At 31.7% G+C, this 12,288-nt stretch overlaps 1 protein-coding gene across 1 annotated transcript; it reads right to left on the reverse strand.

The window, feature by feature from the left end:
* Positions 1-3,937: 3,937 nt before the first annotated feature.
* LOC119638599 (longitudinals lacking protein) lies at positions 3,938-6,769 on the reverse strand. Its single transcript, XM_038035466.1, has 2 exons — positions 6,730-6,769; positions 3,938-5,403 (listed from the first exon to the last, which is right to left on the reverse strand). Exons 1-2 carry the CDS (start codon positions 6,767-6,769, stop codon positions 3,938-3,940), a joined length of 1,506 nt encoding a protein of 501 aa, XP_037891394.1.
* Between the last annotated feature and the right edge of the window lie 5,519 nt (positions 6,770-12,288).

A 12,288-nucleotide genomic window follows, 5' to 3' on the forward strand; every position in this document is an offset into this window, starting at 1 on the left:
CTAAGCAAAAAAGAAAGTTACAGCATAGCTTAGATAAGGCTGCCTAAGAAAATGGAATTGGTAGTAAACTCTGTCCGCTCCATTTTATAGAGAGAGTGATTTTCCAATACCATTTATTTCTAATTATTAGACAGAAATCGCGAAAAATTATCTTACCGTCTTTGCGAAAGGAAATGAACTTAAGTGTATGCTGGACGTTTACCTGATTATTTTCTTTCGTCATGAATCGTGATAGTATATGTGTTCGTGTTCGCGCGCGCATGCGTGTGTGTGTTTGGGTGTGTGTGTGTGTGCTTATAATAACAAGCAACGACTTTGAATTTATCATCTCAAGCAAGATGATGAGGAGTATAACTGCACGCTAGAATGCATTCGCTAGCAGTTGAGTTTTTAGTTACGTATAAAGTAGACCGAGGATACGAGGAGACCATTAAAAGACAATACCGGGAAATTTTCTTCATTTTGCTTGTTTTTATTTCATGTTCTATGGAAAAGAAATCATCCTTGTTAAACGCACAGCTATGATTTTCGAAAAAGAGCCTTGTTACGCATAAGGAAAATAGCACTAACTTCACCGCTGCCCTTTAAAATACTATCGGAAGTTCAAAAATAAAGGGCGTTTCCCGAAAAAATTTCTGCTTTAAAAAGAATCCCATCTAATGCCTTTAAAAATCAAATCTCACGTTATCTTTATTTTCCATTTATTCCAACTGAGTCTCTTCGGTATTATAAGGAAGCCTTGTTTTCAAAAAGAGCATTTCTTCTCAGTTAACATGACAGAATATCCCAAAGATAGACGAAAATAAATTAAGGATCCAGGAGCAATTTCCATACGTGAAATGTGATTTTGAAATTTTCCATTTTTTTTCGTTCGCCTCACCATTATTTGCGTCCTTTATTTTTGTTGACGTTATATCTTCATATATTTTCTACTTTCTTTTCACCTTTTAATTTGTTGAAATTTATGATTTCACCACTGATCGATAAAGGGTTTAAATCTATTTCCCAGCAGAATGCAAACTCAATTACTGCACCTTTAGATATTGAGGAATACGAATTGATGAGCTAATGCTCCCTTGTGAATGAAATCAGTAGTAGTGAGTGAAGTGAATAAATCAATATGGCTTAACGAAAGTTAAGTTAAAGTTAATCTTACCGAATAGGGACCACGTAGACCTGTTTTTTCGATCCCGACTTTTATAAAAAGAGGACCTAATTTTTAAAAATTTATAATGAAAGCTTCTTTGTCCTTATCAAACCAGTCATAAGAAATATGACCCACATAGATCTACTCTTCCGACCGTACCATATATGTATATAGGATCCCTCATGAAGGCAAACCCTGTTTTGGCGACAAAGACTGATTTGCTGCTTGCTTAAGTTTATCGAGCTACCGCTATTCTCAGGAATAGGACGCTGAGTTATGAGAAAAAAGAAAGTACAAAGTTTTCTTAAAATATATAACCTTTAGCATGTAATTATTGAGTATAAAATGCCGTGAGAGAAAACAACTGAAGTTTTCATTCGTTATTGATTGCAAAAAATAGACATAAGTTTGCTGAAAAATGAACGTTGAAGTGTTTGAAATATTGATTATTATTGAAAGTGGATGCAATTGCTTTTTTTCACTTTTTTTACGAAGTATGGATCTATAACCGTAACATACATGTGCAATTGCGATCACGTACATATTTACGTTATGATTAGAAACTCAATCTTATATAGTAAGCGAACTTTTCTTCTTATCACTTTTTCGTTCCCGTTGTCTATAAATGTCATTTATGAAATCGTATGGATCTATAGTATTTGACCCTTAACATAGATGTGCAGTTCGGACCATGTATGTTACGCCTTTACGTCGTTATTAGAAATGCAATCTTATATAGTGAATGAGCAAAATATCACTTTTCCGCTTCCGTTGTCTATAAATATCAATTAGGAAATTTACAAGTGTCTTTCTATATATATAGTTTGTTAACATTTTTAACTAATGTTAATGTCATTTGTTGTTGTTTTTTTGAAAAATTTACCATCATCGATATTATCAATGCTTTTGATATTTTCCTGACCGAGCCTTCTTATACGTAATTAGATAGATGGTTTTTGCTGAGCTTGACAATGTTTATGAAAAAATTAATTAAATAATTTTCATTTAAATTTTTAAGAAGTATATGACAATGCTTTTAGTAAATGATAAAAATGAATCATTTGTTTAGAACGTTCTTACAAATATTTTTTAAAACAATTATCAATAATATATAATTTCGTTTTGTATTCTTGTATGTTTATTAACGCATAGCACTGAAGCACTTAAAATTTGTAAATAAGAGAATAATTCATGTAAAAGTAAAAATTAATGTAAAGATAATCAAAAATTTACTTAATATTAGTTTTGATTATGTTTAAATTTGATTAGAATCAAAAGCACGATGAGCATATGTTATGTTAGAAGAAAAGCTATAATGTAGACTTTTAGTATGTCTTCCATATTCTATATGACGTGAAGTAATTCTCGACAAAAATTTTTCCAATAAAAAAATTTCCGAGAGAATCTTTAGTAAATGAAAACGCTTTTTATTTCAGGCAAAGCTTGATTGTATATAAAACTTTTCAGGGGAGGCTTGTTTATATGTAAAGCTTTCCGAGAAAACGTTGATTATATTAAAAGCTTTCCGAGAAAAGCTTGCATTTTTGATGATCTTTCCGCGATAACTTTACTCATATAAAAAGGAAAAGCTTATTTATATTCAAAGTTTTTCTGGAAAAGATTGCTTATATAAAGAATTTTCCAGGAAAAGCTTGATTATGAGATCTTTCCAGTAAAACTGTATCTATAAAAAGCTTCGCGGGAATTGTACAAAAATCTTTCGGGAAAGGCGTGATAATTCCACAAAGCTTTCCATCAAAAGTTTGCATTATAAAAATTGCTTACTCGGACTTATATAAGAACCTGATCATGCAAAACCTTTCATCAAAACTTTGCATTATGAAAAACTCTGCAATGCAAGCAGGTTTTCATCAAAACCTGGGATATATAAAAAGCTTTATAAGAAAAGCTTCCTTATATAAGAAGCTATTCCTTATTTAAGGAGATTTCCAGGAAAGGCTTGCTTATACAGAAACGGTTTCGAGAGAAGCTTGTATGCATAAAGGGTTGCACAAAGGTTTTCAAGTAGAAGTTGACTGCATAAAAAGCTTCATCGAATAAAAAGCTGTTCACGGAAAGCTTTTTCTATATGAAAGCTGTTTCTAGAAGTGAATGCCTTTTAATTGAAAAGTTTTTCCAATGAAGGCGTAATCAATTAGGGGCTGGCTCTTTAGCCTGCGAGCACTCCGGTAAAGGAGTCGAAATTTAATTTGCTTTAACAATAATTATATATATGATATTGAAAGTAATAGCTCCCACAATAAGCTCTAAAAAAAATTTGATATTTGGATTCTGTTTATAAAATTTCTCATTTTGCTTCTTTTTGTTTCTCAGTACTATAATCAGTCTTAGTAGGTTTGGTCTAAAAAAAGTTGATCCAAAATCGACAACTTTTTTTTAAAATTTTATCATACAAAAAAAAAAAAAAAAAAAAAAGAGAAAAAAGTATAAAAAATACTTAAATTTAAAAACTTTGATAACATTAATAATCACTTTCAACGTTTAGAGATTCTTTTCTACTTTTCGATCTAGGATTGTTCTAGAATTTATAATTTTTGAAATAGAAAATGTTGCTTTCCAAAATTTTTTCTTTGCTGTTTTTTTTTTTTTTTTTTAATGAAATCGTATAACGTTCATCTAGCTGGCACTTGGAATCTTTTTTTTTTGTTTTGTTTTTTTTTTTTTGGTTGGAGTTCTATGGTGTTCTCTTTGTTTTTTTTTTCTTTATTCCTGCGACTGCTATCTATTTAGCAGTTGTAGTCTTTGAGCTAAAATGTACGCCCACCACACTCATTTAGAACAATCAATAATTAATCTACTGGACGAGTCGTCAGACGCACCAGCACTGCCGCTGGGATTAGTTTCTAATTTCGTGGAATACTTTGAACGGCGTTTACTGGCCAATTGCGGTAAATTGGCATGATGTTTACGTACATGTACTCCAAGATTTCCGCGTTGCTTTGCTTTATATGGACAATAAGGGCACTGATGTGAAGGTTCTTTGTTACCGCATTCAACATTCTCGTGACGTCTTAACGTTGACTTCCAACGATATTTCTTGCCGCAATGACGACATTTATACATTTGCTCACCGTCAGGTCCCAATCCCATTGCTATATCAGAACTATTAGCACTGGCATCGTTTAAATTATTAGCCAAATTTAGAGAGATTCCAAAATGGTGTAAAGCTTGCATTTGTGCCTGAACAGTTGATAAGTTTATAGCTTGTTGTGAATCGTCTGCGGTTAAATTCTCAGCGTCCGTTGTATCCATATCAACAGAGGAATTCTTTTCTATTAAATGGATATCCGCAAAAGCATTAGTTGGATGAACTCTATCAACTCCTTCGTCATCGTAATCATCGTCGTCATCGTCGTCATCATCATCTTCGTCTCCGTGATTACTGATTTTTTCGTCTGCATGAGTATTAGACGTGGATTTCAAATTTTCACGTGGCGTTATAAGCGGTGTGGGGTAAAAGTTTCTCAAAATGCCAGTGGAAACTGCCCGATAAGCGGCTGCTTCCTGAAGCTTTTGAAGGGCAGCGACTGCCTCGCTTGCACTCGGCACCGGTTTTATAACCGTCGAGCTCGCACCACCAGATGGCACTGGTGTTATGATTAAGCCCGTAGAAGGATGTATTTCGGGTTTAATGTCCAACGAATTATTATTACCGCTATTTGCTAAAGCAGAAGCCACTACCACCGAAGTGGGTATAGCGGTCATTGCAGGCACATGGGTAGCCGAAGCTTTTTGGTTTTGTCCATCATTGTTGATCAATGATTTACTCGTATATTTAATGCGCGGGTGAAATGCCAAATTAATATTGCTACTGCTGTTAGCAATCGGAGGCAATGGCATTTCAATACCTTTCAAGTTTTTTGGTGACGATTGAGAGGCCGCACTATTCAAAGCAATAGCCGCTACTGTATATGGCTCGTGAGTTTCGGCTGACGTGGGTGATATTTGACTAAATTTGTTACACAAATTATTTATAGTTTGCTCTTCATTGCTTTTAGGCGCTTTTGCAATCCCGTTCGTTCGATAGAGTTCATACAATTCGCCCGTGGCATCGGACATCGATAAACGCTTAGGTTTATTAAGGCTGCCTAAACTTTCGCGACCATTCAACGAACTACGCTTATGAGTATTTAAAATGGAACGAGTATTGGCCGTCTGTATAAGTTGCTGCATTGCATTACTAGGAGGAGCCGTATTCTCTTTGTGCACTTGAGATGGCAATTTACGACTAAGATCTGAAAAATGAAATAAAGAAGAAAAAACAAATAAATAATTTATTAAAACAATCGTAAGATGACGTTTACATATTTATATTTCAATTGTTCACGTTATCGTTTATTAGTCATTACACTAAACTATATACATTTTATACATTGTATTATTCAAAATGTAAGGTTAGTTCTTGGCGCTCAAGCATTACTAAACAATTTAGAGCATGCACTAAAGATATTTTAAAATAGTTAATAAAAAAATGAATTCATTTTTTCTTTTTTTTTTTGTTTAGTTTTTTTAAAAAAATTTATTTCTAAAATAGCAGTAATTATATATAACTCTTGATGTAAGAATTGGTAAAATTTTTTTTTATTAAAACTGAAAAATATTAAAACAATCATATCAATTTATTTCTCAATCAGTCAATTATTTTATATTTTATTCCATAGAAAAAAAAAATTAATTTTAAATCACGAATATTTCCTAAAAAAAAAAAAACAGAATATTAGAGTTTTGATATTTGGGGGGAATACGAGGAGGATCTTAAAATTCTCTCATTATCAATCTATGACAGTTTTTACACTCGATGCTAATATAATGTCCGTAATAGAAGGTAAGAAAGCCGGGCAATAAATAGGCTTTGAATTAATGGCTTGATTGAAATTATGTAAGTTATTTGAGTCTTGCCTCTCGAAGCGAAATTTCATTAAAATTTTATCCTTTTGTGAAGAGAGTGACGAGTAAGAATTATATTCTCACCAGTGAATAAACATATTTTTGTTTATGTTTTCCATGACTTAAGTAGCTTATTTTATTTTGGAAAGAAAAAAATCTTGTTTTATATTGGAAGAGTTTTCGAAATATCCAAAGTCATAAGCAAAACATATAGTTTCCTATTATGATTAGCGACCGATCACAAGACCAGAATATGGCTTTCAACCAGTTAACTATATTTAACGAGATATCATGACTCGTCCATCAGTCCTTTTCGGATTTCCTGATAAAATGTTATCGGACAAAGGTTACTGGTGAAGTGCAATCTCCATCGACGATAGATCCAATACTCATCGCTTAAACGATAATTAGCCGCATTGTGACACTTTGTGTTTCTCGTGACTTCAACAACTTCTTTCCTTATAAAGTTTGTTTAGAATATGAAATTTAATCGAAAATCATAACTGTTATGACAAGAAAACAAACGATTTCCGTCTATGACTGAGTGGCCGGGCACAACGACAAAGTACGCCTGTTAATATCACAAATAATACCAACTTATGTATGTCCTGTATGTCATACATATAAGTAACAAGGATATGTACGGAAGTGTGATAAGTAAACCGTAAACCGACCAAGCAAAGCATTTTTATATTGCAAATTGATATTTGCCATGATTTGTGATGACGGGATTTAATGATTGAAATCTTTTTTTATAATAAAATAGCATTAGGGGCCAAAATCTTAAGAGATGGTTAACACTTTAAAAAAACAAATCTTTTTTAAACATTGCAATAAATTTGGGTTGCTGAACTTTTGCATTTTGTTGTTATGAGTTTAATAGTTTTTCACGTTTCAGTTTTCAGTGTTTAAATAGATTTTAGTAAAAATGTTAATCACGGCGATTTGATGGCACTTGGCAGCTATGCATTAATCACGGTGAGAGTATGAGAACGATTTGTGTGGTGTTTTTTTGTTTGTTTTTTTTTTTTTTTTTCATATACACAATTCAAATTAAAAGTGTTTAAACAGAAAAAACAAAATAAACAAAAAAAAAAAAAAACAATTTTGTAACACTTTAAAGCTTAATAAGTTTTTTCGTTGTTATGTGAATTTTTGATAAAAGCATCCCTTAACCTTTTGCGAACGATGTTGTTTGAGGAGTTGGTGATGATATTTGATGATTATATAAAACTCGATGATTAATTAGTAGTTTTTTTTTTTTTTTTTTTTTTTTTTTTTTTTTTTTTTTTTTTTTTTTGGCGTCGCGTTATGTATTTACCTTACTAAGTGAAATTGTTCGGAGCACCTTTTCAGATAAGATCTAGAAAAGAAAGAAAGAAAAAATATATTAATTGATATCACGAAAAAAATTGTAAAACAAAACAAAAAGCTCCTTAAACGCCAAAAAAATCCGGTTACAATGCCACGCAAAAAAAAGCACCTGAAAAAAATAATAAAAATAGTTTAAAAAAGTATCTTAAATTAAAACTAGAAATTATTTAGTGCAGTATACTTCTAAGAATTTGTTAATTTTTTTTTTAAAAAATTTTTTGTAATAAAAATTTTTTGCCAAAAATTATCATAAAATGTAATTTCTTTAAAAAGCTTTTCATTTCAATAAAGCTTTAAAGCTTTATAAACTTTAAAGCTTAGGATATAAAATATAAAAAAGTATTGGCTTTTTAGTTTTTTTTTTTTAAATTATTTTTTTTTTTTTATTATTTAAGTTCGAATTTGAGGAAAAAGCGTCCTAACTACACTAGAAGTATTTCTGCACTAGCTGCAGGCGTATCAAAAGCAATCTTAGCTTATACATAAAAACGACAAATATATTTTAACCACTCACTCTCACTTATTGTGTACCGACATTATTACAGCGATGTATACAAGTTATATTTACTTTGTTATTTCGTTTGTAACACGACAAGCACGATTATGATCATTATTATGCCTTAATGCGTATAGAAAGTCTAAAGTGTTCCTCGGAACTATTGCGGTTGAAAATTGGTCCGAACACCTGATTCATCCATATGTTGTAAGTTTCGCTTCATTCTCAAAAAGATTGGGCGAAGAGTTCTAAAATTCTAAAATAAAAATATAAATAATAAAAATACAATATTTTTAATCAATATAATAATATTATAAATATGTATATAATTATATATATACTCCCAAGAAAGGTTAGGGTTCAAAAACAAGACCAATATGTTATCGATAACTTACAAATTTCTGAACGAATGCCTGCAGAAACGCCTATAACTTAATATATATTTACTTTAGGTTAAGGGTATTTGAAATTCGTAAGGTATCGAAATATTAGTATAGCTTTCTTACTTATTGCTATGAAAAGGATGTTTATCAAATGCAGCAAAAGTATAAAAGCGAAAAATAAAAGCAGAAAATTTTTCACACAAACAGAAAAAAAAAAAACAATTCTTTCCGTTTATCTTTTGCTCAATTTTCCAAATTGCAACAACAAATAAACTGTAACGAGAGAAGGTTACGCCTGCGCACAGCTGCCGGGGAAAACTTGTTTATTGTGCTCAATATAAATGCACGCATATGCACCGAAAATTTTTGTATTATGCTTGCTATAGCTGTGCAATGAGCCAAAGAGAGAGAGAGAGAGAGAAAGAAAAGAAATCGTCAAACTTTTCCGATACGCACACAGGCACACACACACACACAAACACAAGCCTAGTATACATGCATACATAGAGTTTTCATAAAAGATATCACAGCGTAGGCATCTGTGCAGGATTGCAAGTGTCTGGAAAATATCGAATATAAGTTGAGAGATACAGCAACAACAACAAGATCGAACGAAAGAGCAGATATGCACAACAATATCCTTTTGTGCTTATTTAGGTAGTATTAGTTGTATACGTATATTGTTGCATTTAGTGTAAATATATGTGTGTGTGCGTGCGTGCGTGCGTGCGTGCGTGCGTGTGTGTACGTTTCTATGCATTTACGTGTTTCGGCTACCTAAGATACTTTCACAATTTCACATTTAATTTTTTCCACAGAATTTCAAATCTTTTCTCATTTTCAATTATCTAAACATTTATATACCTTTACGACTATGAGTCGGATGTATTTATTTGTCTGCTTGTATATAAGCAGATATATGTGCTTGTATCTACATGTATTTGTTATGAATTTTCCTCAATTTTTTTTTTGCTTTCTCTTAATGCGGGTTAAGCTGCTTTATAATATTAATGCGAGTTTTTAGTTTTGCTTTCGTTTATTTGGTGACTAAAAATTTCTCTATTTCTTCAGTTATTGTTTTTGTTGTTCAAAAATTCAATTTAGACTTTATTCAATCACTACTGAGTGTTGTATTTTGTACATTCCGGTTTTTCAAGGTTAATTATATACAATTCTATATATATATATATATATATAAATAGATAGATAAATATGTAGGTCTACGCTAATCGAAAACAATATTTACTTGAGTTTATTTTCAATGTTGTACAAGGTCATGGCACAATGAAACGAAAAGTTGTACTTTTGCTTCAATTACTTAGATTCCAGAAATGAAAAGTTTCGAGACGCGTTTTTTAGAATTTCAAGAAAATTTTTAAACAAAAATAATTTTAAAGGAATGTAACAAAAGCTACAATCTATGTATGATGGGAATTTAGAAATTTGTTAAGGTTCCATTTCCAATGCCCCGAATCCGTAAAAGATTTTGTCAATCAATCTTTATTGATTTATTTATCGATTCCTGAAAAGTTGGTACTTGTTTCTGGTCCGTAAGAGATTTTGTCAATTACTCTGCGAATTTTTTTTTTTTTTTGTCTATTCCTAGAAAGAGATATGTGGATAGACAGAAAGTCAGAAGTTTTTCTCATTTATAATTCAGATTCATTATATACAGAACATATGGGTTTTTACATACAAGAAACTTTAAATTACACAAAACAAAAACAGTTGATCAACAGGTCAGATTTTCTAATTGAACCTTTTCATGTTCCAATGCCAACCATAAAAATGCGTCTATCCATAGTGCTCCCCGTTAACCACAACTGTCTCGTTGATCTTCATGCGCATCATCAAAGGAATAGGGAATAGGGACGGACCGATGATGCCAATGATGACACCAAGCGATCGTTTTTGCGAAAACTAAAAGCGTCCCGTGAAAATTTTGTGAATGCATTTTACACTAAAAGCAATAACTTTACGCATTCATTGAACCGTTGAGAGGTTAATGAGCCTAGTCTGGCAACGTGATTTTCTTAAAGATGACGTCGCGTCTCGAAGACGCTCATAAGCACTAAATGGTGTTAATGGTAAATAGTTCATTTCCGCCGTCGCCACGGTAGCTGATGTTGTTGCTGCCACAATATTATGTCACCCGATATGTTGCCCTTGCAGGATGAAACAACCACTTTTCGAATAAATTTAATGTTTTTTGATAAATACACAAGTTTTACTAAAAAAATGTTTTGTTTATTTAAACCTCTACATAAAAGTTGCAAAAAAGAAGGAATTTTTTCAAAGTTTATTAGAACAGTTTTTTAACTAATGCAATGCACTCGCATAAGATCGGCGATTGAATACTAATCATTAACAGTCTTTCCTTCCCTAAAGCAATTCTTTATCAAAAAGTAGGAAAAACTTTACCTCTACCTTTTTGCAATGTAAAGGCTGACCATTCATTTCCGATTTCATTACTCGCCTAAGTAATATTGTATCTCAAGTCAACAAGTATTAAAAAAAAGAGTTTGATGGCTTACTTTTATTCACGGAAGGCCTTCGAAATGGAAAGAAACCAAGTTACAGATCTGGTTAGTCCAAACTTAGTACAGTACACTTATATGTGTAGTTTTTTTAGTATTAGGTGCCGGATAAAGGCTGAACGAGAGGGGTATTAATAATACAATTTTCCACATTCATTTAATTTGATGAAAGGATTTTCTTATTATTTTTTCTTCGGACAGACAAATATTAAAAATCTGGTGAATTTTTCATTCGATGAATATTTTAAGATATGTCATTTTATGAAAAGCGATCTTGGGGATGATCTGATCTAATCCATTTTCAATAGTGTTCATTCCTGAGTCAATGCATAAAATTTTATCGAACAAGAAGATAGGAAGAAGATAAACAGATATCGGATGGAAAGACCGACATACTTAAATTTATCGAACAAACTATCGGTTTATCTTAAGCTCTCCTATGCATTTCATATGTCCGGTCATACTTAATATACATGTACATATAGTTTAGGACATAAAAATTTCAATTCTTAAAATGAGATAAAAAAAATCTCTACAAAACGATAGCCAGATGGATGACAATTCTACTGAATTTGTCAGAAAGAAAGCTTATAGTTCTTTAGAAGCCTTTAAACTACATCTCTCTTTCTCTCTCTCTCTCTCTCTCTCTCTCTCTCTCTCTCTTTCTCTCTCTCTTTGTTCTCTTAATACAAAGGCTCAGAGTCATATAAAATCTGAATGGTCTTCAACGATCAATTAATGTTCCCTTACCTAACAAAATGCTTTCAACAAATTTTTAATAGATTTGCGGGATTTGCTGATTATCGCTCAGATGCGAGTATGACCTGTGACTGAGAAAATTGCCTAATATTTGGTGGTAGTAGCGCCAATCTACATTTTCCAAAGAATCATTTTTTTTAATTGACTTTCCATCAAAAATGATGTAAAGAAATGCTTGTGGGCGTGGCAAAATTTTAAATGGTTAACAAATTTGAATTCCGAACATAATTATTTAGCAGTACACACCGAACTTGAAACTTTGAACCCTTTTTTCTCGTGAGACGATACTTTAAAATTGCATCCTGCATGAATAGCTTCAATAATTTTTATTTTTTCATTCAAACTTTTTTTAACATCTTTAAAATAATACTATCTACCACGATAGGTAGGAGATTTTTTTCGATAAATTAATCTTTATATAATTTATTGGGAAAAGATTGGTTTCTTTTCGTTGAAAATTGAATTTTTTTCGTTCAAACACTAGCCGGTCAGTTTATAATTAATTTTTTTTTGGAACGTCCTATGTACATGTCTAGCTATACGTGCATATATTAAGTGATTTTTTTTTTGTCTTCAAATTCGGCAATTATTTGCCGCAGAGCTCCGCAGGAATTGTTCCTGTCCTGACGTTTTGTAAAATTTTTTGCAAAAAAAAATTTTTTTTTTCATACTTCAATATAATGA

Source organism: Glossina fuscipes, unplaced genomic scaffold, assembly GCF_014805625.2.
Source record: "Glossina fuscipes isolate IAEA_lab_2018 unplaced genomic scaffold, Yale_Gfus_2 91, whole genome shotgun sequence".
In the NCBI taxonomy this organism is placed as follows: domain Eukaryota; kingdom Metazoa; phylum Arthropoda; class Insecta; order Diptera; family Glossinidae; genus Glossina; species Glossina fuscipes.